Source organism: Passer domesticus, chromosome 14 (assembly GCF_036417665.1).
Source record: "Passer domesticus isolate bPasDom1 chromosome 14, bPasDom1.hap1, whole genome shotgun sequence".
Taxonomy (NCBI): domain Eukaryota; kingdom Metazoa; phylum Chordata; class Aves; order Passeriformes; family Passeridae; genus Passer; species Passer domesticus.
Genome location: NC_087487.1, coordinates 2,463,795 through 2,490,488, shown reverse-complemented (window position 1 = coordinate 2,490,488; position 26,694 = coordinate 2,463,795). Strand labels below are relative to the sequence as shown.

The 26,694-nt window shown below is 48.0% G+C and overlaps 2 protein-coding genes across 2 annotated transcripts in view; one reads left to right on the top strand and one right to left on the bottom strand.

Moving 5' to 3' along the window:
• The first annotated feature begins 1,366 nt into the window (after positions 1-1,366).
• REC114 (REC114 meiotic recombination protein) lies at positions 1,367-18,152 on the top strand. Its single transcript, XM_064389300.1, has 6 exons — positions 1,367-1,537; positions 2,013-2,102; positions 12,690-12,773; positions 15,587-15,751; positions 16,411-16,479; positions 17,664-18,152. The coding sequence occupies exons 1-6, from the start codon at positions 1,367-1,369 to the stop codon at positions 17,823-17,825; spliced, it is 741 nt and encodes a 246-aa protein (XP_064245370.1). The 3' UTR covers positions 17,826-18,152.
• The window catches only part of NPTN (neuroplastin), a 25,133-nt gene continuing 16,329 nt past the window's right edge, over positions 17,891-26,694 (bottom strand). The window contains exons 6-8 of the mRNA XM_064389299.1: positions 19,710-19,731; positions 19,318-19,391; positions 17,891-18,957 (exon numbers count right to left, since the gene is read on the bottom strand). Coding sequence (XP_064245369.1) covers positions 19,331-19,391; positions 19,710-19,731 — 83 coding nt within the window. The 3' untranslated portion in view covers positions 17,891-18,957; positions 19,318-19,330. The remainder of the gene's footprint in view (positions 18,958-19,317; positions 19,392-19,709; positions 19,732-26,694) is intronic.

The window sequence follows — 26,694 nt, the reverse complement described above, 5'->3', positions numbered from 1 at the left end:
TAATAGGTTAACCTCGTCCCTGAAGGTTTTATTTCAGATGAGACAGTAGTTATTTAATTTTATTTATATCAGCCAACACAACATCATCAATGCAAAGCCTACAGGTAAAGAAAAGCAGCAAAAAAATGCCATAAACTTATTTTTTCTGCTTATATATACCCAAGTTTCATCTTGGCCAGGTGCATTGTATTGCAGTGGGCTATGCAAGAACAGGGATTAAAGGTACTGGGATGGCACCCAGGGGCAGGGGATGCCTTAACTCCTGGTGATGGGCACCCACCAGCCCATTTGGGGCACTCCTGAACGGTCCCTGGCTCCCCTGGGCCCCTCAATGACCTCGACCAGCTCATGCACATTTTTATTGTTAATGAGCCAAGGTACGTACTATAAATGGAATACCAAAGTGCAGTTATGTCACCATCACTCCTTGTGCAAGGGAAGTGCAGCATTACAACATTGTAGAAGCACCTAACAGCTGAAATGGGGAGGAGAGTGCAATTTTGATTTATTAATCCAGCTGTTTGCTCACTCTGGCTAAAACCATCACACACACTGAAAACAGCTTTTTTGATGGACCTCAATTCAAGTACCACAAAAAACCCTGTGGCAACTTTAGGAAGCAAACGCCATAAAGACATGGAAAGGGAATTGAGAGTGTAAGACAGTGTTTTACGGGGACTTGTCACATTCTACCTGAGGAAGGATGCATGCTGACACCTTGGCCAGGTTCCACGGGCATGTCACAGGGGCAGTGACAGACAGCGAGAGCCTCACATCCTCGCCCTCCTCCTCGCTGCGCAGCTCCGACCGCGCTCCCTCACGCCACAAAATGGCGGCCACGGCCTCGGCGCGCCTCTCTCCCCTCAGCGCCGACGGGCGGCCCCGCCACATCGGCACGGCCGGGGGCTGCTCGGGAGCAGGGAGAGGCTGTAGCCATGCTGCCCTCGGAGCGGGAGAGGAAGAAGAGGAAAAGGAAGGATAAGTAAGAGAAGAAAGAGCCAGCAGCTGTGTGCGGCATCGCCGAGGCCAAAGAAGCGGCCGCCCCTCACAAGGACGGGCCGCCATGGAAGATGCGGCGCGAGCTCCCGCGCGCCTCGCGCTGATTGGAGAACAATTCCCGCCGCTCGCCCTCTCCGTCTTCCTATTGGCTGCTGCTTCCCGCCTCAGCGCCCTCAGAGCCCTCAGCCCCTCAGAGCCTTCAACTCCCCCAGAGCCCCTCAGCGCCCTCAGAGCCCTGAGCCCCTCAGCGCCCTGAGCCCCTCAGAGCCCTCAACCCCCCCAGAGCCCCTCAGAGCCCTCAGAGCCCTGAGCCCCTCAGCGCCCTCAGTCCCCTCAGAGCCCAGAGCCCTCAGCCCCTCAGAGTGGGATGGCGGCAGCTGGCAGCAGTCGTGGCTCCCAGCCTGGGCTGGCTTCGGCTCCGGGCAGCGCCGGTGACACCTCCCTCCTCGGTAGCGCCACAGTGTGGCCCTTGAAGCGCTACGGTCGCTTCCTCCCCCCGAAGGACGGTGACGATGAGGGGCAAAACACCTCTTGGAAGGTGCCGGCGGCGCGGGGAGGGTGGTGGGACGGTGTGGGGTAACTGACTGTGCTGTGAGGCAAACACGAATAAATGAGGTCTTTCGGGTGTCTTTTTGCGAGTACAGAGCTAAAGCAGGAATCGGGAGAGGTTTTGCCTCATGAATTATTAATGACAATATATCAGTGTTAGTGGCCCACTTTTTTTTATTCCTTCAGTCAACAGTAACCTATGGCATTAAAAACTAGAGATGAAGGTGGAAGAATCCAGAGGGTCCCAAGTAGTTAAATCTCTATATGGAGGTATAATTAGTGAAAAAAAAATCATTTAATGTGCTTCCTGTCTGTGGGAGTGAAAGATAAGTTGCATTAGTGAGATAGGAATTACACACCTGGCTTCTAACAGCGACCTTTGAGACCTTTTATTTGGCACTAGAATGAGAATTGTAGATTCTGTGCTTGCAGGGCCAGATTTTCCTTTGTCTGTCTTTTTAAAGGTGTTTGAATCAAATGAAGAATCAGGCCCTCTTGTCCTTACCATTGTGGAGTCTGGCCACTTCTTCATTTCCCAAGGGCGAACAGTGCTGGTAAGTTTGTCACGTATAATGAACATTTTTCCTTCATGTTACCATCAGTATTAACTTGGTTTCTTTTCTCAGCTTCATCTTCTCTCCCACTGAGTGGGAACTGTCAATTTTGGTTTGCTCATGGTAATTCTCATGTGCTGCTTTCCCTTCACATTTATCAGAATAATACTAAATGCAGTATTTCCTGCTGTGGATCAACATTTCTTCTGCAGTTCTAAAAATCTAGATTAGGAGGTAATGTTAAGTGTTGCTGTTGTTGAAATATATTTGGGGTTTTTTTTCATGATTCTTCTGACTAAGAAAACAGGAAAATACATTGTTTAGAAACAGGTAAAACTATTAATTTGCTATGTGGTCCAGCTGACTGCTTGCCTGCTAATATTTTGGTTTGACAATCTGGTTTATCAAAGGGTTTGTATTGTCTGTGCTGGATGATGAGATTTAACATACAACAGAAGATCCTTGGAGACAAAATCCAAACTTGTGTCAACTGCTTTTCCTGTAGCCTGCACTTGCTTAAGCATAACCAGCTACTAAAGATTGCACAATGGCACCAAAAGGAAAATTCTGTCTGGAGGGAGTGGGTTTGATGCTCTGACACAGAAGAGCTTGCTGGAAGGTGGAATTAAGTGTGCTCAGTGCACATCACCAGTACTCAGTGGTGATAACCACTAGGAACTGGCTGATAAATATGTTGGAAAGGTATTACAAACCACTGGAAGGTGCTGCAGTGTAAAGATAGCAAAGCTTTTTTAACAGAATGTATAAGAGACTGTGTTGCAGCTTTAAATATGTATAAGCTTATAAATTAGTTTTTACTGTGCCTCTTAAAGGGTCGTAAACTTATAGAAATTTAAGTATAGGGGAGAACCATGGATAACCTTGAATTTTTTGGCCTTTGTGTTAGGAACATGAGCTAACAGAGAGCTGCTGTGGGTGGCCCCCAGCTCATTTAGTGAGGACAAGGTAAAAAGGGACCATGGAAAGTACTTTAACTGTTGTGTTGAATAAGAAAAAGGAAAGAGGTTTTGAAAATGTGGATGGGAATGAGACTTGCTGCCATCCCTTACCACATTCTGCTTGGAATGCCTCAGTGCAGGATGCTCCTGTTCCTGTTAGTGACCAGTGTCTGACATTCCTCTGGAAGTCCTTGAAGTAAACATAAAAGCTAACAGCAACTCCTGATAACTAACCCAAGTGCAGGAAAGGCACACCCCAGAGCTGCAGCCCTTCAGAGACTTGGCTGGCAAAGGCTGAATCTGGCAAGTACCAGGGCAGATAAAAGTGTGCTGTGGGGAAGGATGAGGATCAGAAAAGCTGCTAAGAACTTGGCTGAGAAAAGCACTTCTTGCAGCTCTTGTGTTCAGTGGCCAGTGAAACTTTCAGGCAGCTGCTTTGCTTGAAATGCCAGATGAGGAATTTCTGGGATCTGTCAGGACTGTTCCAGCTTCTCAGAGACACTGAGATACTGTGGGAGCTATCACATAGTGCAGGAGAGGTGGAACAGACATGCTTGGTAGATGTGACCAAAATAGAGTACTGAGAGTTCAAAAAAAAGAAAAAAAAAAGTTGTTTTGGTTTATTTCAGACATTTCTTTTGGCAGCCTTAAAGTTGACACACTAACATTTAGGATTTGTTAAAGAAAAGTTACATACAGTTGGTTTCACAGCCTGTTGACGGCTTTGGGTGCAGCTCTTTGGGCAGGAGTGTTTGGGCTGGTGGCACAGGTGTGTTCTGTGCCTGCAGGACTGAACTGGTGGGACTGCTGTGTACTGGGACTGTGTGTTTCTGAGACTGGAGCAGCTCCAGTCCTCCCACTTTCCTCTTGAACACACCTGAGGGGCTGAAACCCCCACCAGGTACCCCATGTGCTCGTTTTCATGGAATCCCAGCATGGTTTGGGCTGGCAGGGCTCATCCAGTGCCAGGGGCAGGGACACTTGCACTGTCCCAGGGTGCCCAGAGCTCCCTCCAGCCTGTTCCTGAGCACTTCCAGGGATGGGGCATTTTGCAAACTCCTTCCAGAGATGCCACATAGCAACAAACCACCTTGCAGTGCTGCTCAGGCTGATTTCTGCTGCAGAAATCATCAGAAATGGTTAATCCCTGTGGTTCCATCTCTCCAGTCGCAGCTGTCAGTGCTGTCACAAACCTGTCACAATATTTCAGCAGGCTTTGCACGACTAAGTACAGCCCATGCCTGGAGCCTGTCACACTCCAGATGCACTCACTGGGGGTCCATTATCCTGTTCTGTCAGAGGGGATCGTGCACAACCCCTGCTCCACAGGGAATGCATCAGCTCGGATGGAATGCTGCAGCTGGTGGCACGATTTCACTTGTGCTCTCATGTCCCCTTGCTGGCCTGGCCTGGGCAGTGTCCCTTGGATTGCCACGGTGTCCTGCCACACCCGTGTGCTGCCTTCAATTGAAATCCCCTCTGTGTACTCACAGAACTGCAGCCTTTAAACTCTTGATGCCTTGTCTTTTGATCTATCTCCTAATCCCTACTTTCCAGCCCTTTTGATGTGCTCCGGGCTCCTGGTTTGAGGGAACTGGATAACAATTATTGTAGCTTTGTTCCTCTGCACAGGAACAAGAGCTGGGTCACAGGGACACATTTCCTTCTCGACGTGCAGAACTTCAATTTTTGTAACATTTTCATTGATGAATAATAAAAGGTTGGGTTTTTTTTTTTCTGTTTCTCACCTATGAACAACATTTGCACAAAACTGAAAGAGTTGTGAAGAAAAATTTCTGTTTTGCTGATGGCTGGATCAATATCCATAGTAGGAACAACATTCAGGTGTTTCTGATTGCTATCAAAATATTTTGTCTGTGATGGGTGTACTTACATATTCTCTTAGTCCTTTTAATTTTATTGAAGTAGGAAACTTAAGAAACCTTTTCCTTAGGGCCCACGGGCTCTTTTATGATCCGTTTCTAAGAACAATATTTATAAAATAGCAATAAAATATTCACATATCCTAACAACTGTTGTTTTTAATAAATACAGAAACAACTGTTTTCCTTTTGAAATACCATCTATTCCTTGTGTAATGGAATGAAGAGGAGGTAAATGGAACTTCAGAGCATGGAACATAAAAATCTCTGATGCGTAATACAAATTAAAGAGTGTTTTGATTTGTTTTATTTTATTCTTTTTTAACCCAAATTCTTCATTTGGAATTAAATTGCATAATGTATTTGAGGAGCTCTTTTTGCTGCAGTGTTGTCTAACAGACTGCATATTTGATGGTAGAAAAACCTCATTCTTGTCTACTGTAGTCAATGGAATTTTACAGGAAGATCTCAACAGCATCTCTGGTAATTTTTGGCCATGCTCAAGACACATCATGTTCCATTTACCACAACTCTTATTTCCTTTCCCCTCTCTATCAACACATCATGGAAATTATATTTTGGTGTTTTATTCAGTGCAATTATTTCTGGTGCTAGAATTCATAATATCCTACAAATGAAGCAAATTGAAATTGTGAAGAGGACTTACTTAATAGGATAAAATTAATCCAGAGTAATTGATTTGTGACCTGATCTTTTGAAGTGTAGACTAAATGTCCTCAGTGCCCTCCTGGTCCCCTCATGACTTCCAATAAGCTACCAGTGCTTAGGGTACAGTAGATTCTCACTCATTAATTAGGCAGGCATTCAGCAGGCATCTCATGTTCCTGATGCTCTCTTTGCAGTGCCTGAAACTCAGGCACCAAATTTTGCAGATGAGATTCACAGCAGTGCCCTGGGCAGAGCTGGTCCCTGTGCAGTAACTGAGGGCTCCTGACAGAGAGCTGGGCAGTGAGCAGGCTGCTAATGCTGCTTTGTGGTGGAGCCCTGCAAAGCCACAGAAGGTTGTTCTTGTATTAAAGTTTTGTTGGATTATTTAGTACCACAATTGCAGTTCAGAAATCTCAGTTTCAGTCTGTTTATTTCAATGTGTGCTGTTGACATGATTGTTTTGGACGAGCTGAGAGTATCTTTCTGCATCAGCTTTCCCGTTTCTGTTCCATGTCAAGGGCTCCTGCTCTTTCCTTTTCTCTTGCCCCAATTCTCCTAAACCTAAGCTCTTAGAATTTTTTTTTTGAGATTAGTGATTCTGTTAATGAAGTGTATTTACCCTAGAGTTTAATGTGTGCTACCAGTCAGTGAAGTACATTTTATACTGAGAATGAAAGAATACATTAGTGGGACGCCCTGAAGACCTTCAGCCAGCTCATCCCTGAGCATCCAGTTCCCCTCTCTGTGTCACTGGGAAAAAAACCCAAAACAGCTCAGGCTGTCCCTGAAGTGTTGAGGTCTGTGCTGAGGTAAGGGCCTGCCTTTGCTGTCAGGGGCTGTGCCCCTCCACAGCCCTGCTCCTGCAGGCAGTGTGTGCACTTGGGCCAAAGCCACCGTGCTTTGTCCCCTCAGGGGTGGCTCTGTGTGTCCTGCATTCCCTCCCTGCCTGAGTGCAGCCCTGTGTGTTCTGTGCCACACAGAGCAACATAAGAGATGGAGGCTCCAAAACTGCCCTTGCAAAGCTTAACATCCTTTTGTTCCTTACTCCTGCTCTCTGCCTTGATTGGTAAGGTTGGAATGTTTGCAGGGACAGCTTTGTGCTTCCCTTCACTCTACAGGTTGTCTTGTTTGGGGGTTTTTGGGTTTTTTTTTTTGGTTCATGTTGTTCTAATCTTGACTCAGTTTTCAAGACAGCACATGCTGCAGAAATCAAGCCTGATGTATTTGGCCTTACTTAAATACTGGAAATAGATACAAACATTTCTACTTCCAGGTGTGTTACAAGGTAGTAATGAAGACTGGAGTGAAATGATGTTAGAAGTTTAATTTTCACAACTTTATTCTACAGTCATTAATGAAGAATGTTTACTTTTTAAATAGAAAACTGCTTATTTTAGGAAAAAAGTGTAAAATGGCAACTCACATTCTCTTTTGGGAAGGCAAGGAGTTAGAAATTGCTATTTTTCAGATTTATGCAACCATTTAATTTAGAATCTATATAATGTTTTAAGCATTTGCAGCTTTTTTATTATAATAACCTATTGATATAATAATTATAATAACCTACTAACCCTTACTAAAGTGATCACCATTGATCACCACTTACCTGTGAACACCTTCTCCAGTTTTCTGAAAGCATCTCAGTTTTGCCTGTTAACATTCTATATAATTCTTGAACCAGCTTCTTCACCAGCTTTTTCTGCCTGCCTGCTCACACATCTTTATTTTCCTGTCTCCTGGGGGAATGGTTATCAGCAGTCCTTGCAGCTCCACTATCTGGGTTCTGTTTTGATCAGGAAGATCACTGTGGGGACACCTGGAAATAACATTACCATTGCTCTGGTGCCAAGTCAGGCACTTCCAAGGATAAGCAAGGTGTTGGGCAGTAAAAATGTTCAATTGTAATAATACCCACAATATAAGGGTCAAAAATGTGGGGATTGGAGCACGCTTTGAAGCCAGGCAGTGAGTCCTGACTCTGTCCCAGCGTGGGGAGCAGCCCCAGGGCGTGCAGCTCTGCACGGGGTGGCACAGCTGGGCAGTGCCTCTGTGCCTGGGAGGAGTGGCACGGGGTTTCAGCCATCCCTGAGCTTTGGTGACTGCAGGAGCTGGCAGGCTGCTCAGAGCAGCACAGCACAGCACAGCCCTTCCCACAAAAACTCTCCCAAATCCCTCCTTGTGCCCGGGCTCCAAGAGTGGAGCTGAGCGAGGTTTGCTGCCACTTGTGTAGAGGTGCCTTACCCTGGGAAGGCAAGGGTTAAGGAGCTGTCTCAGGTGCTTCCCTGGAAACTTTGGAGGTAGATTGCTCTGTTTTCCATGGAATTGTGTCCATGGTGCTGCCCAGTGTCACAATGGTGCAAGCAGGATGTTGTCTGAGGCCTGTAGCTTTTCTCTTCTCCCAGCCAGCACCACCCTGGCAGCTGTGCACTACTCATACATTCAAATCATTAATAATAATTCATCATTCAAACAATTAATAAATAAAAATAAAAATAATTTAAATATAATTTCTTAATTCAATAATTTATCCTTTAAAAACCTTATTAAAAATACATTACCATTTTATACTATATATAGTAGTATACTCTAATATAGTATATTATAGTATACTATAGTATACTATAATATAATATAATAGTATACTATATACTATATATAATAGTATACTATACTATAGTATATTATAGTATACTATAGTATAACGTACTATATAATGTTCTATATTATACTATATACTATAACATAAATAAAAATACTATATAATATATACTATACTATAGTCCTATGGTTGTTAAGACACTCCCACAGCTTTTTAATTTGTTTCCAGCCACAGTGGCATGCTGCACATATTAATCATTCTGTTGTATCTTCATATGGGGGGAGCAAAAGTGTCCTTAAAACACTTTGTCAGCATCCATTAGGTAAATGCCAACAATAAGAAATTTCCTAAGCTATTCATGTTTACTGTCTTTGGTCATTTTAAATAGTGTTACCATCACTCAGCATAGAATCTGAGTGAAATACTATAACATAAATACTATACTATAACAAAATACTGTAACATAAATAAAAACTCATAAACATCTACATGTAAACAAAAATACCATGTTACCATTTAATCCCAACCTTAACAAAAAAACCCCAAAAAGCCCATTAAGTTGCAATCCTGTGTGAAGAACACCTATCAGTGTTGAGACCTCCCTAAAGAAACAGAGACAACTAAAAACTAGAAAAATCCCCAGAGAAAAAAAAAGAATTAAAAAAAACCCTCAAAAATCCCTACCAAAACACAGAGTCAATTCCAGAGCAGGAACCATGAGGTCAGAAGCTGACCTCATCCTGTCCTGCAAATGCCACAGCGGAGTCCTTACCCACAGCCCCTACCTTCCCTTGAGCTGTAAACTGAGAGCACACTGCTGTATTTGCATTTCGTGGGCCTGGTAGAAGGGCAGCCCAGACTGGAGATGTTTCTCTATAGCACTCCGGGGTTTAGTTTGTATTTTTAAATACTGGTTGTGAATTAAGGGCAGACTAGACCATGTTTGTGACCAAGGAAAAGCTTTTCCTCCTAAGCTATTGTTTACAGAGAGTTTTGTTTGGAAACATCTGCCTTGTGCATGAGTGAGTCCAAACCAAGTGATGCAAGCCAGCACAGCTGAACTGCTGCACAAATAACATTTCTTAGGCACAAAGTCATTTTCCTTCAGATAGGCTGCAGTCTAACAAAACACAGATAATCTATTCCTGTGTTGTTTAGCACCACAGGGTTTCTAAATGCTACAATAAAAAATATTCATAAATCACACACAATACCTTCCAGCACAGCTCACAGCCCTCATTACCCAGCAGGTTTCTGAATGCTCAAATGTGAAGTCAGAACAAAAGTATTTCCCAGGCAGTGCTGGACTCCATGGCTGTGAGACTGGATCAGCATTTCTGGCTCCTGCCTCGTGGCAGCTGTGGTCACATCTTGCCTGCTTCCAAAACATTTGGGAAACATCTTGCTTTGTTTTCCCCTTCAGCTTAATTCCACTCAGTCCTCCCTCGGAGAAACTTAGGTTTTGGTCACAGATGTAGGAAAGAGCTTTCCTTTACCCCACTTCTGTTACAAGTTCAGTCATGGAGAACAACAGGGGTGTGTGCCTGACTGAACATCGATGACCAAACTTAATAAAGTGCTGCCGTTTCTCTCCTCACATGGTGAACATTTGGGCTCTCGTGCCCCTGCCCCGTTCTAGGCTGCGTTTTGGGGATATTCTGGTTAATCTTACACTGCCCTCTTGCTTTACCCCTGCCTGCCTGGCTGCAGCAGCCGCGGCCGCTGCCTGCTCAAGGGAAGGGGAGCAGCCTGGCATGTTCTGTGCAGTCCCTGCTCAAGGGAAGGGGAGCAGCCTGGCATGTTCTGTGCAGTCCCTGCTCAAGGGAAGGGGAGCAGCCTGGCATGTTCTGTGCAGTCCCTGACAAGGGAAGGGGAGCAGCCTGGCATGTTCTGTGCAGTCCCTGACAAGGGAAGGGGAGCAGCCTGGCATGTTCTGTGCGGTCCCTGACAAGGGAAGGGGAGCAGCCTGGCATGTTCTGTGCAGTCCCTGCTCAAGGCAAGGGGAGCAGCCTGGCATGTTCTGTGCAGTCCCTGACAAGGGAAGGGGAGCAGCCTGGCATGTTCTGTGCGGTCCCTGACAAGGGAAGGGGAGCAGCCTGGCATGTTCTGTGCAGTCCCTGACAAGGGAAGGGGAGCAGCCTGGCATGTTCTGTGCGGTCCCTGACAAGGGAAGGGGAGCAGCCTGGCATGTTCTGTGCAGTCCCTGACAAGGGAAGGGGAGCAGCCTGGCATGTTCTGTGCGGTCCCTGACAAGGGAAGGGGAGCAGCCTGGCACTGTTCTGTGCGGTCCCTGACAAGGGAAGGGGAGCAGCCTGGCATGTTCTGTGCGGTCCCTGACAAGGGAAGGGGAGCAGCCTGGCACTGTTCTGTGCGGAACTGTGCGGTCCCTGCTCAAGGGAAGGGGAGCAGCCGCTCTGTTCCCTGCTCTGGCAGCCTGGTGGCAGCACCAATCCAGACGGAACGCTGCTTTTTTTCTGTGCCGTCGCCCACACCCCGAGCGTGTCGAGGGTCAGTCCATCACCTGTGGGAAGGCACAGTGGATGGAATCCCAAAACACTGCCTTGCCGTTCCCAGGCCTGCCCCACGCCCCACTGCTGGGTGTTGGCAGAGAGCAGGTAAGGGACACGTTCATTGTGTTCTCCCCTCGTGCTGCTCTGGTTCATTCACCTGACTTCACACACCCTGCCCCAGCCCTGGAGTGACCCGGCCAGGCTTGGAGAGCCTGGGCTGGTGGCAGGTGTCCCTGCCCATGGCACAGGGTGGCACTGCATGGGCTTTAGGGTGCCTCTCAACCCAGACCAGGCTGGGATTCTGGGAATACAGGGACAATGATTTTAAAAATAAAGTGGTTATATTTCACTTAAATCAAATTTGAGGGTTGGAGTTGGGTAATCAGGAATACATAAATAAAAATTCCAAACGCTAGTTTTTCCCACTTGTTTTACCTCAGAAACAGAACATATAAAAGAACCTGGGAAACATCAATAAAAAAGTTGGTAGGAAAATTAAACAGTGACTGCCTTCTGTAATTTCTTTGAAAACAGTTATTATTTATAGGAGACAACATTTGTTCAACCTTCATCTCCAGTGAAAGGAAAAACACTGTAAAACCAGACTGAATATGGGAATAGCTATATTTAAATAAACAGTTGGTGTGTCTCCAAAACAGAAACTACTTGAAATGAACAGAACAAGCACAAGTGGCCACAACTCAAAGTGGCCTCGTGAGGGAATGGTTTGGAATTGCTTCACTGACAGCATTTGGGGCTTGGTTCAGCCTCTCCCCGTTGCTCAGCAGGTGATCTCTCCCTGTTTTCTGGCCTTTAGTCCTTTCCAGCTTAGCACGTCCTGCCTTAGGGCACTTTGAGTGTGTTCAGTGCACAGAGACACTGCAAGGGACTGGCCCTCAGCTGCTTTGGCAGCACACAGGGCAGTTCTCCTGTCCCTCTGTCCCTCTGACCCCAGCTCTTTTGGGAATGGTACTTCCCTGCTGGCTGCATTCTGGAGGCTGTCACGGCAGAGTCTGTGATCCACTCTGCCTTTGCTTCAACTCCTCACGGGTTTTGAGAGATTCCTCTGTGAAGTGCAGCTAAAAATGCACATGCAGTTGCTGCATGAGACTGTAAAGCCAGTGCCAGCACAGCAAAGCAGCAGTCACTGAGGTGATTCCTGTTCCAGAATGGCAGATGGCTTTGCAGCCTGGACCCACCTAACACGGGTGTGACTGTGCAAACACCACTGGCCCTGCAGGATGGATGTCACTTGGGGGGTTTGACCCTTAGGACCCCTTGAAAGCAGCCTGGGCTCAAGCCCTTGGTCATTGAAAGTACTGTGAGTTTGGGTACAACGGGTGCCTGATTTCCTCCTGCCCTAACATTGATTAATTGCTTGGGTTTTCCCCTGACTTTGCTAAGCAGTGGCTCAGAGTGCCTTGGGAGACACAGTCCGTTGCTTTGCAGTTGTTTTTCACTTGCCTGTGGTGCTTTGACAGGAGGCTGAGCAGCCTGTGGAGTTTGAAGAGACTGACAGTGATGCGACTGGAGTACAAAAACATCTTTACCAATTAACGGCGCTGCTGCTGGGTTCCCTGAGCGGCACCTGGAGCCGGGGCCTCCCCGGGGCTGGGATGCAGCGGGGCTGTGCATTCCCCGGCTTCGCCTGCCCTCTGCTGCCCTCCCGGGCAACTTCAGCACTCAGAGCTCCGCTCGCAGCTGCTTTATTCTGCTTTTCACGGCCTTCCACAGCATGCACAAATGTAAATGTACAGAGGTGTGGAAATGAGAACATACTTGGACACAGTGCTGCTACTGCATTTAATCCCTGGAGTGGTGAAACTTCCACAGTGCAGCTGTTTGACAGCTCCAAAAACTGCCTAGCTGCAGTGACTGGTCTTCATTAGGGCTTTAATTACATCACAGAACTTAAACATGCTCCTGGTGCTGCTGTTTGCTGGGACCTTGTTTGTGCTTTATTTCAGGAAGGCTTTTCCCTGATTGATTGCCACAAGTGGCTGAAGATAGTGAGGAGAGCAGAGTGCCTGCTGCTCCAGGCACAGGCCAAGGTGAGCTCAGCTGCTTGCAACATTCCTAATGCATAACACAGATGGGGAAAACCTCTGCCTTTTGGCTAAATTAAACTAGAAGGTGTAAATTATCTATGTAAATTAGAATTTTTTTTTTACTCTAGATACTAAACAAGAATGGATTGAATATTGAATATCCTTTGTAACTGCTAATATTCAGTTTTTAGACTGCTCTCTGAGAGTTAGCTGCTAAAATAGCCAGACTAGTTGTATTTCCCAATCTATCTGCCACAACTAACAGAAAGATGAAGCTAATCTCTTCCAAGATTCCTCTGAGTCAGACTGCACTTCAGGAAACACTCTCTAACCAAGCAATAACTGAGCCATTTTGTGGCTCCTGGCACAGCAGCAGCAGGCTGGTGGTTAAGGTGTTTGGTACTCAAGGAAACAAAATGGACATGGGTTTCTGGTCACCCACTCAGCTCTCCTGAGGAAAAGTGGTTGGTTTGCCTTTAAATAATCAAACAGCACCTTCTTATTACCAGTTTGTGTAAAAATCTCAGGGTTTTTTGTTCTTAGATTAACTCTGATACTCTGTAAGTACCTCAGTGTTTTCAATTCCTAGGTTATGCCTGAAACCAAAACACCTCTGCACTCTGCTTTCTATCAGCTTGTTAGAAACCCTGGAAAACCTGAAGGCAGCTGGGGCAGGAATTGGTTCTGATGAAGCTGCAGGCTGTTCCTTCCCAGTTACCAGAGCCAGTGCAGCATCAAGGGATTCTGCTGCTCCTCAGCAGCAGGACAAAGCCAACACCACACTCACTGCCAGGCTCCAGCAAAGCTCTGAGGGCCACTTCAGGAAAGGAGGAATTTTAACAGCCTGAAGTTAATTTGGTGCATCTCAGTGTTTTCTTACCATAAATTCACCCAACTTCAGCTGCAGTGGTTTTACCACACAGCTTCTCTGCTTTATATCCTAACAGTGGATGCAGCTTCTGTGCTCATCTTTATGATAAATTTCTGGTTTATCTTGTTTTTTGTAAGTCATTAATATTGCATTTACAGTGGAACTTATTCATCCCTTCAAACAGGGCTTCAGTAGGGCACTGTGGCTCTTAGCCAGCACAATGAGTTTCAAAACTATGAACAGGAACAAGATGAAAATTCTTGATAATTTTGCTATAAATCATTTCCCTTTATATTGTTTTCCTTGGGCTCATCCCCCCACCCCAGCATGGAAGAGATACAAATGTAACAATTCCATGACATCAGGGTTCTTTAATACTTCAGCTTTTGCGTGGTTCAGGTGTGACTGCCCAGGCCTCAGTTTATGCTATAAACCTTGACATATCACAGCTCTCTTTCCACAAAGGAACAATGTTTAATTTTCAAAGTCCACTGTTGTTTATTAACTTCAAACTAAAGTATTTAACAGTCCTTGTGAGAAACCCAAGGGAGTCCAAATAGCTCAGCCTCAAAATTGATTTGGGGATCTAAACAAGCAAGTGCTGTTTGAAAGTGTCCTAAGGAACTCCAGCCAAGTTCCTTTTGTGCACTGAAATCAGAACTCACCTGTCTGGCACTGCCTGGCTCTGACAGGCTGCCCAGTTCCTTAATTAATGAGGGCAAATCCAACTGGACATTGGCAAATGAGTGCTACACTTCACATCAGTTTGACATTTTTCCCTTTAAAAAGCACTGAGACAGGCTTTTGTGCTTACCCTGCCCTAAATATCTTTTTATGGGACTCAAACATCTTCAGGCAGCAGGCATGTAAACACAGGGGCTGTCAGGAAGAGCTGCCTCATCTCTGAGACAGGAGCTGTGAGGAGAGGTGTCCTCGTGTTCCAGCAGCGTGGGATTAAAATGGGCACTGAAAATGGGGTTGACATTGGAACCTTAGGAAGGTGAAGACCTAAATAAGCCAAGCTGGGTCAAGGAGAATTTGCTGCTTTTCTAGTACTTTAAGTTTTTTAAATTTGAAATTTCAAGATCAAACAGAAATTCCATTCATTTACTCTCTAAACACTGAATGTGCACCTCCCTTACGTCAGCTCAAGGTGCTTAGGCCAAGCTTATCACACACCATAGATTCCATCCCCATTTCATTGCACTTTGCTGAACCTGGGGCACTTATTAAAAATATCTATTATGGGACAGCCCGACAACCTGCTCGGGGGGGGTCAGAGCTATCTGGGAGTTTTCAGTAATTTTTAGTATCATTTCACTCTTTGAAGTAATGCATTTGAATTTCCTGCACTGCTATTCAACCTGCTGGTTTCTGTTCAGGGAACATTCAGGTGAGAGCCAAACTGAATGTGCTGGTTTAGCTCCACACAGGCAGAGCAGGTAGGGTTGACTTTGATGCATCAGGAACATAAATCCTAACTGGAACATGCCATTCCCAGAATTTCTAGTTCAGATCCAGAGTTGTGTTTGATTACTGATTACTGTTGTGTTGTTTTTTGTCACAAATAACTGCAGAGCTGGCACACCCTTATAGGAAACTACCTGCAGCAAGAATAAAACTTAATTTTCCTGCTATGTGTAAAAGCTGAGTCCTGGCAAGGCTTGTCCACTTGGCTAAACCTTGAATTAGTGACAGGTGGCCCTGCATCACTTACCCTTTTCTTGCATATTTTCACCTGATTTTCAAATCAGCAGTCACAGTCTTCTGGTTAAGCTGCTGGGAAAAAATGAAAATAAAGCAGGAAAACCTGTTTATTTGTTTTTAAATTGGCCCAGTTATCCACAAACCTATTGCCTGCTTCCCAACTCCAGCAAATATGGATTTAGTCCAAGCAGCTGGAGGGGGTTCCGAGTTCATTTGTTGTCCCTGTGGTTGCGAGCAGAACGAGTGCCGCATGTTCCGCGTGCAGTTCGGAGGCAGCTGCAGGGAGGAGATGCAGGAGCACTGCTGCAGCTGCGTGCAGAAACTCAGCGACTACGTCCCGGTGCAGGGGGCTGAGGAGCAGAGCCTCAGCCAGGACACCCAGGCCATGGACACCGAGCACGCAGTAAGTGACCACACACCCCCAAAACCAGGCACCTCAGCCTCAGGGAGCTGACACGAGGAGTTTCCCACAGCTGTGGGACTGTGCATGAAATGGGATTGGGAAATCAGCTGAACAGGGCCCCAGAGTAACCCTGGATCCTGGCTGCTTGCTGGGTGCTCCTGGAGTGCAGTGGCAGGAGCTGCTACAGCTGCCTGTTTACAATTTGAGCCCAACCTGGCACATCTAAAAGCAATCTCAGGAGGAACAGAACATTTCCCCTCTCCAAGTCCTGAGGTAACTGGAAAAGGCACAGACAGACATCATTTTCCAGGGTGATTATTCCAAAATCTCTGCTCTCTTGGGTATCTGGATTGATGGAAAAGAAGCAGTGTGCTCTTGTGAGCATCCATCCACAGCATTCTTTGAAGTTGCTCCTAGGAAGTTGTTTGTGACTTCAGTTTAGCCACGAGCTAACAGGCCTGTAGTTAAACTGTCATGTCTTTCATTTTTAAAGAGTGGAGCAGATGTGCATGCAGGTTCCATAAAAAGATGTCTTTTTACTGCAGAAGGTAGCTGAGCACATTCCCTTCCCGTCAGGGCTAAAAATGGAACTGCTTCCCCCCCTGCACATACCCACACTGCTTGGTAACAAGCCCTTATTTGCATTTGGTATTTTCTAGCCAGATGAGCCTCTCCCAGACTCCTGCACAAGCCTTGGAGAAAGAAGATCTGTAGCACAGCTTGCACAGGTAAAAAACAAACATCTCCTGTTTGGAGTCTGTAACTGAGCCTGAGAATGAGCTGAGATTCCATCTGGGAAATGCCTTCCCTGAACACTGGGATGCCATCATCTACACCAGCAAAAAACTGGATCTGTGTAATGATGCAGAGCCAGGGAATAAGCAGCAGAACAAGGTGTTTGGTGGTGTAATCACCCCATTTGAATAGGAACAAATGACACACTGAGAGCAAAGAAATACCCAGAGGCAACATCCAAATGAATGGCTCTGGCACTGGTTTGACTCTGCAGAAATGACTTGTGCAGATCAAAGCTGAAGCCTGAAAATATCAATCAAGGAACCACAGAATATCCCATCTAACCCTCCTCTCTGGCAGTGGAAAGCCATTCTCCCTTGTCCCAGTCCCTCTCCAGCTCTCTGGGAGCCCCTTTAGGCACTGGCAGGGGCTCTGAGGTTCCCCATGACCATTCTCAACCCTGACCCACAGGAAAGCATCCCCATATTCCATGGACAGCTTCACTGAGCAGTTCTGGGTAAATACCTGGAATCAACTGCTCATTTACTGGAATTCAGGCCAGTGCAGGAGCAGATGGGCAGAAAACTGCTCTTTTCTGCTCTGCTTTAGTGCAGGTCCTTCTCTGTGTCTTCCTCCTTCGTAGTCATCACAGAATGACAGCACAGAATCCCAGACTGGGCTGGACTGGAAGGGACTCAAAGGTCACCTCATTCCAACCCCAGTGCCACGATGCCCAGAGTTCACCCACCACCATGGGAAAAAGCTGAGAGGGGATTAAACAGGGATAAAAAGGAAGTTTTAACATAAAAGCCCCATACCTTCTAAAAGACATCTGGCTAAATGAAAAGCTTGGAAGTGCACACTTGCTTATCCCTACACAATCCATGTGGCAGCATGTACAGCTCAGAGAGTGTACACTGATTGCAGGATGGATACCCACAGGAAATTGGCATTTCCAGGGTCCACTTCCAACTGAACTAATTGCAGGGGCATTTGACAGTGTGTAAAAGCTACATGCAATCACACCTGGGCATCAGAGAAGAGCTCACACACAGCAATCCCAGCTGACTGACAGCACTCAGAGAGCAGCAGACCCAGGCAGCTCCATGCTCCCCAGCACGGGAGGGGGTGGCTGTGTCCCCGGTCCCAGCTCAGGGCCCTTCCCGCTCCGTTGCAGTCGGTGCTGCGGCAGCGGCCCGAGCTGCCCGCGGCGCTGCGGCAGCCGGGCTGGAGCGCGCGCGAGCTGGGGCCCTTCATCCGCCTGTGCCTCATGGACCAGCACTTCCCCGCCTTCGTGGAGGACGTGGAGAAGGAGCTGCACAGACTGGCCAAGGAGTGAGGCACGCCCGGCGCTCCGGGGTGCACGCAGCTCTGCTGATTAAAGGTTGAAAAATGAGACCTACAGCGGTTTTTGTCGGTGTTTTATTTTTAAAAACAGGTGAATCCACTTTTTATACATCATTGCACTTCAACAAATACACGGAACACGAGTTCATGCAGCTACAGTTACGCACATCATGAGAACCCTGGTAGGTCTATTTCTACAATCTTTAAATCATGAGAAATTACAGTGTCAAACTAAAGAGGAATAACTAGTTGCATAGAATATCACCATGCTGTAACATTTCATCATTTAAACAAAAAAAAAAAAAAAAAAAAAAGAAAATTATAAAAGTTTGCCTGAATTGAATGTACAAGAATATGTCGAACACATCAGTGCAAAAGGATTTGAGAATTTACATGAGTTAACAAAAAAAAAAAAATCACTTAAAAAGCAATCATATATATATATTTATAAACTGAAGGTTTGTTTTTGTTTCCAACTGCATCCCACCACCAGCAGCAGCCCCTGGCAGCACCCAGCCCCAACGCCCAACAGGACAGCCCGCGCTCCATGGTTAAAGCCCTTAAGGAAATCCAATGGCCCTGCTGCGAGCACCGGCCCGGCATCACTCCCTCCTTCCAGCCATACAGTAAGGAATGAATATCAGCAGCTTCAAAATGAACCACAACGACTTCTGGTTTCCCCTCCCCCAAATATAAATATATACTGTATATATCTTTAAGTTTTGCTGTACTTTACAAAAGAAGTCTCACTAGATGGCAGCGGTGCGGTTTGAGCGGTGCCGAATTTAACAGCTACAGGAAGTAAAAAACAGCGCATGCGTGAACCCGCCTGGCTACTGCTCGTGTAAAGAGAGGAAAGGAGGAAAAAAAAGCAACATTCACAGCACATCAAGCCCAAAAGAGTTTACACCTTCTACACGGAAGCATTATTAAAATTCATCTGGCTAGGTCATCCTTGCAGGAGAGGCTAAATAAGGCATGCGTTAGACAGTCATATTGTTGCTCACTTGGAAAGGAAAGAAAAAAAAAAAGAAATCAGACAGAACTGGAGTTCTAGAACCAAGAGTTCCAACCCTTAAATTTAGCAGGTCATATTGCCATCAGTCTCTCAGAAACTTAAAGCTCTAAAAAAGAAATGAGAAAGAGGTGCTAGTCAATGGTGAAGAGCGCGAGCCCGCAGCCTGCAACCCCCGCTCCCACCGGGGCTCCCGACAGCCCCAGCTCCACCGGCCGGGCTGGAGGGCTCGGCAGCTTTGTCTACATGTTAGCAAGCAGCTCCTTCAACCACCCGCCTGCGTGAGGACACCAAGGGCGGTCCCCCGCGCCCCCCGAGGCGCAGGGCAATGTTGAACAATGTTTAACAATGTTTAACATGTTTAACATGTTGAACAATGTCTAACGCAGGGAACCTTTGCTGCCGCGCCCCCAGCGCGGGCACCGGGGCTGGGCCTGCCCGCTCCCGGCCGGGCGCGGGCGGTACTTACATGATGAGCATTTTTAATTTGTGTTTCTCTGACGTAAGTTTTTGTCTTTGTGATTGTTTGTAGAATTGGTTTTCCTGCAGAAAGGGACGAGAGAGAAATGCAGCAAAAATCAGGCACAGGTACAGGAAAAAGGGATGTTATTTGTGCTTCATTAGGCAGCGTTTCAGTCTTCCTTTAACTGGCTGAAGACAACACGGTTTTAGACTTTGCATTTTAGCACAATATTTGTTTTCTAGCAAGATGTTGCTTTTCTTTCCTGCAGTGCTAAGAAACGCACCAGACGGTCCAACACCATCTGTAATGTCACATGCAATATCAATCCTATGATTTATCACCTCCCACAACCCCCCAGATTAACCCAACGAGTATTTTTTCCCCGAAAACACACTTACATTGGCCCAGCTGGTTCATCATCTGCAGCAAGCATCCCGAGGCACCCAGGCAGAGACAAGGGAAGGAAAGAAAAAAGAGTCAGTGTTTGCAAGGGGCTGCAACATGAGCAGCAAAGTGATCTATCTACAGCATCAAAGGCCATTCCAGTCGGGAGTGCAAGGATCATGGAGTTACTGCTCTGGAGTCGGGTTTAATGGCAGGTATGTTGCTTCAATGGGTTTAGTTAACACTTGGAATGCTGGTCATGAAGGACTGCAACTGTAGCGGACAGATTGGTGCAACATGGTCAAGACTCATCTTGTCCCCAAGTTCCAGTGGTTCAATCTCATAAAAAATAGATGAGGAGACAAACCAACGGTTCAGTTGTAAAATCCTGCTGGATGTTTGCTTGCATTGACTTTTTTAAACATGTGTTTTAATTTTTAAGCCATTTTTCCACTGCTGAAGGGTAACTCCTGGTATATACCCCAGAAGGTACATACCCCACACTCATTTTCCCCCACAGATGAAACAACCTCTACCTTCCCCATTTTTCTCAATGTTTAATTAGAAGGGACCAGGTTAGGAGGAGGCTGAAGGGGAACACTCGACTCCAGCCCCAGCCATGGTCCTTGGGCAGCAGCATCCGATGTCACCAGGGGAATCGGGGTGCTGGGACACCTCAGGACACACTTCAGCTGCAGAGGACTGACAGCATCGTCCTGCCCATGGCCCTTGGCACAACTCGTTTAGGAACTGGCGGGGGGTGGGGGAAATCTGCCAGTGATCAATGTTTCATATTCACTCTCACAACCAATTGGGCTTTTTTTTTTGAATTCTCAAACACTGTTTTCTCCCACACTGTAGTACAGAAGACAAAAATGCATTTACACAACAGTACAAGAGTCAATCCAGGAGCCCAATGCTCCCACAGATGGATTTTGGGGGGACCAATTCAGGCCCTGCTGGCTTTGGCACTTGACAGTTGCCGTTCCCACCTCGTGCCGGAGGGATTTTTCAGGGAAGTCTTTGAGAAACTCTCAGCAGGATTCCACAAGGGTGCTTAGTGCACATGAAGCAGTTATGGAAATTACAGTCTTACAGTGTAGGCATCCGCATGAGCACACGCCAGGAGTAATGTCAGGGAGAGGGGACATTACTCCACCTGGGCCCTCCAGGCAACGGAGAGGCAAAGCCACCGCTAGCACAGACAGTGACCAGAACAAAAAATACTCCAAAAATAAAGAACTAACCACAAACCAAGAGCTTTACAGCCAAAGTAACAGACTAGCGACACACCGGTGTCCACAGAATTCCAGTACCAGCAACAGTAACTATCGGACACGGTACAGAGAACTGGGACCAGGAAGGACAGCCAGACATCAATGTGCTGTTGTATATACAGTGAGATATACAGAGACACATCAGGTACTCAAACACAAAGCACAGCAGAGGAATCTACGGCTTCCTTCCCAAACATCTCTGGGAATGAAGGATCCGAGAGCAGCCCAGCTCCGCGCTCCGGGCGGGCCGAGCCCGGAGGGACAGCGAGCCCCGGCCCCAGTGCCAGCGCTGCCTCTGGCACCCAGCTGGGCTCCAACAGCACCACCCACTGCTTTGGGAGTTTGTTTGGTTGGACTTCAGCAATAGCAAACTGCACCGAGGACACTCGCTACAAAATACCCATTTCCCCTCCTCTGCTCAAAGATTTAAGTGCCTGTTTCAGATCAGCAAGTTTGTGTTGTCAAAAAAAACCAAACAAACAAAAAAAAAAAGCAGCTTCAAATTTATAAAGGCTGCCATCGGTGATTCCTCACGAAGATCCCACAAAAAAGCCTACTGGGAATACTTTATTTGGTGGATCCCCACCACTCCTCCCTGTCCCATCTCTAACCTAAACCAGAGACAAAAAGACCAAGGGAAATTCCTGGTCAGCCGTTAAGAGCTGGCAAAGCATCCCCAGTACAGTACAGACACAGACCGAACCCTCAGCGAAACCAGGGGCAACAGAACAACAGAAAAACCAGTACAAAATCAGACTAAAGAAAAGGTTCAAAACAGCAAACTGAAATCCAAATTAGTTGTGAACGTGAATGAGGAAGTTTTCAAGAGTGTTAACGTTATGACTTGTGCGTTGTATAGACTGAAGCGGAGGTTAAACAAACTCCAAAGCATGCAGAGCTCTCACTTACCACCATTTTTTAAGGGTATGATGCAATTGAAGGGGGGAAAAAAAAAAAGAAGTCATAGTAACCGACAAGATCAATATCACCCAAAGCTTTAATGCCACAGCCCTGCTCTAGAACAGTCAGGAGCACCTCGGGCAGGGGAACGTGCCCTGCTCCTGCAGCCCCTGCAGGCTCCAAACCCCTGAGAGCACAGCACAACCCCACAGCCAGGCCCCTCCTCAGGGGTGGAATGGCCTGCTCACGGGGTCCCAAACCTGCACATTCTGAGCCAAAATGGGGGAAGTGCTGCTTGGCTTTGACACAGGTAATCAATCCCTGCAGGCAGAAATAGCTGGGGATTAAAACTGGAAGATGATGACAAGTAGATCTCCCTTAGCTCCTCCACTTGGATGGGAATGTGTTTTGTGCCCCCCCTCCCATTTTCAGCCTTAATTTACAAGGTATTTTACATGTCACTCAGTTTCTTTCACCGCCTTTGGAAAGCTACAGGGTTTATTTTTAGTATTAAATTAATCCTGGGTAGCATCTTGTGACTGGTGGAAGTTAAAAATGAAACACAAGCGGGTTCTTCCAGCACTAAGATGCCAATTTTTGATTCTGAAGGGATTCTACATCTCAGCTCATGCTTTAAAACCTGCAAAGAATCAATCCCAGACTGGTTTGGGTTGGAAGGGACCCTAAAGCCCATCCAGTGCCACCCCCTGCCATGGGCAGGGACACCTTCCACTATCCCAGGATGCTCCAATCCTGGGATCCAGGGGCAGCTCAGTGCTCTGAAGGAGCAGCCAGAGCCTGTGACAGCTCAGGGTCCTGTGTCCATTGCCACTGGGACACAGCAATGCTGCTGGAACAGCTGATGGCCAAGGCCTCGTGAGGTACCTGCCTCACAATCTGCTCACCCTGACAAACCTCAAGTGTGAGAGAGAAAGATGTGCATAAAAGGGAAAAAAAAAAACCCCACCAAAATCACAGGTTACAAAAGGTAAATGGTTGCAGTTAAAACAGTTTGTTTCTTTCAATTACTTACAGTAATAGCAGGAACAGGGAAAGTCAAGAAAAAAGCAAAAGAGGGTTAGAAAGAATGTGGGGATTGGGATGGAGCTTCTGCAGAGCCAGGAGAAGAAACACATTTATGGGAAGTCTTTGGATTAGGCTGAGGAATGAGAGGGGAAGAATGAAAAGGGACACATTATAACCCAGTCACCTCAGGCTGTGGATTTACAAGTACAAACCATTCCCTTTCCTATGGGGAACGGAGCCAAGAGGTTTTTACTTTCTACTTACCCCAGAAAACACCCTTTAAGCCAGGGGCTGTGCTGACTTTAGACTATTTTGATGCAACAACAGCAGAAAGCCCACTCCTCTAGCAACCTTTGCTAGACTACACTCAGGTGGTGCTGGCTGATCTATGGAAACCAAGCAGCTCGAGCTGTCCTAGAGAGAACAAAGCCATTCCCTTCTCTCCCTGCCCAGGGCAGCACCCTGGCATTCCCTGCTGGCACCTCCTCGCGCCGGGCATGCAGCCACGTGCCAGGGCATGCCACACATGCAGCTCTCACCCCAAAGCCACGGAAGCTGCACGTGGCCAGCCCCCAGGCTCTGCCAGCCCCCCAGGCTCTGCCAGCCCCCCTGGCTCTGCCAGCCCCCAGGCTCTGCCAGCCCCCCAGCTTCTCTCTGGGAATGAGCTGCATGCTGCCTTGCCAGTGTAAGGCAGGTCAGAACTCACGTTCTGAGAGGATGCAGGAATTCAAGCGCCATCTGCCCTCCCTTCCTCCTTCCAGCACGGGATTTGGGTGTGCTGGGAGAAGCCCTCATCCGCAGGCTCCGCAGCAAAGGCTGCTCCAGGCACCCCCTGATGCCACTGTTGTGGTGGAAACAGGGATTTCACGGGTGCAACGCTCCTTTTTCTGCTCTCCAGCAGCAGGAAAAAGAATCAACTCCCAAATCAGAGTTCTGAGAAGGAGGAACCATCAGCAAAGGAGCTCCTGAGCAGCCCTGGCCCGAGGCACCCCAAGCAGCTCACGGGACACACCAAGCAAGGTCCATGCACAACCCAGGCCTGCAGTCAGGAAATGCCAAAGTTAAAGGAGTGTCCCTGCTCTCCCAGCAGGGCAGTGCTTCCACAGAGGGAACATCTTTGCACTGAACTGCTCCAAGTGTCCATCACCCTCCCCAGCCTCCCAAGGGCACGCTGAGCCAGGGCATGTGAAGCCTGGAGAACATGGAGATCTGAGGGAAAGGGAAACATTCAGTTGTTTCTTTGGGCTGGACAGGCAGAGTTCCCAGGTGCTGGAGATAAAGTTCCAGAGGTCTGAGGATCCTCTCACCCAGAGAAGGCTCCTGTCCCACCAGTCACATCCCCCAGGACTAACTGGGCACTTGTGCCCAGCATCAGACTGGTCTCACCTGAGAGCTGACCCAGCACACCCCAAAGCTTGTCATTTGTGTAGGTTTAACTGAGCCAGCCCTGAAGAATCACCTGGGCTCAGCACGAGGTGAGAGCTCACTGCGGGCACCTGCAGCTCCCAGCATGATCCAAAACCAGCAGCTCATCCTGCACTGCCCCAGTCAGGAGCCAAGGTGCTCCAGCAGCTCATTACCAGCTCCTCCTGCTCCAAAAGCCTTTGATTTTCCTGAGCATAGGAAGTGGCCACGTTTAGCAGCAGTGGTTTTCTCCAAATTTGAAAAACAATCCTTAGAAGTGGTCTGAGTAAGCCACATTTCCAGTTCTCTGTGCACTCCTCAGCAGGCCAGATGGTGGCCAGGACACCTGAGGTGACGTGTGGCACCTGCAGAGGGGGACACCACAGTCCAACACCTGCAGCCCAGCCCTCGGGATCTTTACAGGGCTCTGCAGCCAGAGCCATGCCCCAGCAGAGGCAGGGGTACCAGATCCACAGGGCCATCCACCCCCACACCTGCTGGCACCTGGGCTGACACACACCTGGCACTGCAGAGGGCACGCCGGAGTTATCCCACCCTGGGAAGGGGGGGTGATGCTGGTGGTGATGAAGCAATCTCAGTGTCTGAATTTGGAGAGGTCCCAAGAGGTCCAAGGAAACGCAGCAACAGCTCAGTGGCTGCTGCAGCACCACCTCACGTGGGGCTCTGCCACGAGCACAGCCCTACAGGTGACCCCAGGACTGGGAAAGCCAGCAGAGATCCTGGCTGGTGCCAGCTGCTGTGGGTGCTGTGGACAAGGAGGGCTGTGTGTTTGGCCCCAGCCTGCTGCCTCAGCCACCATCCCTACGTCCCCCCCAGCTCCAGCAGCAGCGGAGGTGGAGGTGTGATTTTGGAAGGGGGAGCTGAGATCCCAAACGCCGAGCACGCCGCTGCATTCCAGCATTAACTTTGGCATTTCATAACCATGTCTTGGAAATAATGAAATTCAGGATAACCCGAGTCCAACATCCACACGTGGCCATCAGGAGGCTCCTGATGATTCCCCACGTGTGCACTGGTGTGAGCCCTGCTCCCGGGGCGTTCCCCACCTCGGCAGCACACAAAGCTTCAGTGCCAGGATGGAAAATGCACAACAATCCAAGGAATGTGGGACTAAAGGGGGCATGATGCCAGTTGTGCCCATCAGCCAGGCAAACCTCATCCCCAGCTACGGACTGTCATACTCAGCATGGGTTTTTCCTCCAGGAAAGGGGACAGGGAGAACATCTGACCCCCATGGAGGTGTGCCATGTCCCTCCCCAGGGCTCTGCCTTCAGAACAGCAGCCCCAGTGAGCACTGGAGCAGCCTCAGCTCCTTGGCTCATCATCCTGGACAGCTCCAGGGGGATGATGAGCCTGGGTCCCTCGGGTACCTGGGGAGGGGCCAGACCAGCCAGGAAAACTCCTGCCTTGGAAAGAGGCAGTGAGCTCTTCACCTCCAGCGTGGGCTCCCCTGCACCACCACAGGGGCTGTGCTGGGATCTGCTCACACCAAAGCCAATTCCTGCTGGATTCAGTCCATTTGGGGCTGTTTGCAAGGAATTTTTGTGTATCAAATTCCCAGGACCTTGTTTTGGTCCTTGTGAAACTTCATCCAATGAAAATTCTGACTGTGGTGAACTGTAATCACTGATGTGGAGGGGAAATGAAAATTGTCTGTTCCAAGTTTTCCAGGCTGGTGGAGATCCCCGAGGCCACGCTGAGGGCAGGACAGGCCCTGGAGCCACTGGAAGCTGTTAGTGATGCACAGAACATGCACTACAGTTCAAACGGGGGCTCCACCCCGGGAGCAGCCCCCACACATGCTCTGTAAGCAGTTAGTAAGTGCTACTCAAGGCTCACAACCCAAGCTGGTTTGTCCAGGGATGCACTACTTCAGCCAGTTCTGACCCAAGCCCCAGCCCTGCTCCCGTTACTCCATTTGCTGCGTTCCACGAGCTCCTCTCCTCGCTGTGGATCTGTGTGAGGCCCGAGAAGGTGGCTGTGCCCACCCCAACACACATCACTGTCTCACTCCTCTGTTTTCATGCCTTGTCAGGGCCCCCTGCAGCCCCACAGGCACACCCAGCTGCCCTGGACACAGCTCTCACTGCGAAGGGCTTGGCCAGCCCAGGGTGGTGCTGAGCATCACTCCAGCACGCTGCCCTCCACTGCCCCATGGATCCATCGTGCTCCTGCAGCACCACGGCATTCCTGCTGCTTCTCCCAAGGAGTCCTCGCAGAGCTTTTCTCTCTACACACTGGAGTAAGCTGCTAGCAGCACATTCAAGGCTGTTTCTCAGCATGGATCTTGCAAATACTCAGCCTCACACTGCCCCTTTCCCCAGCTGTGCACAGGGGAAGGTGTGCAGAAGAAGCTCATAAATAAAAGTTA

What these genes read in the sequence shown, in the direction of transcription:
- REC114 (XM_064389300.1), top strand. Translation starts at nt 1,367, where the DNA reads ATGGCGGCAGCTGGCAGCAGTCGTGGCTCCCAGCCTGGGCTGGCTTCG. An exon ending in CCCAAGGGCGAACAGTGCTG is followed by an intron (nt 2,103 to 12,689) that starts GTAAGTTTGTCA and finishes GCTTTATTTCAG; the next exon opens with GAAGGCTTTTCCCTGATTGA. An exon ending in CTGTAGCACAGCTTGCACAG is followed by an intron (nt 16,480 to 17,663) that starts GTAAAAAACAAA and finishes GCTCCGTTGCAG; the next exon opens with TCGGTGCTGCGGCAGCGGCC.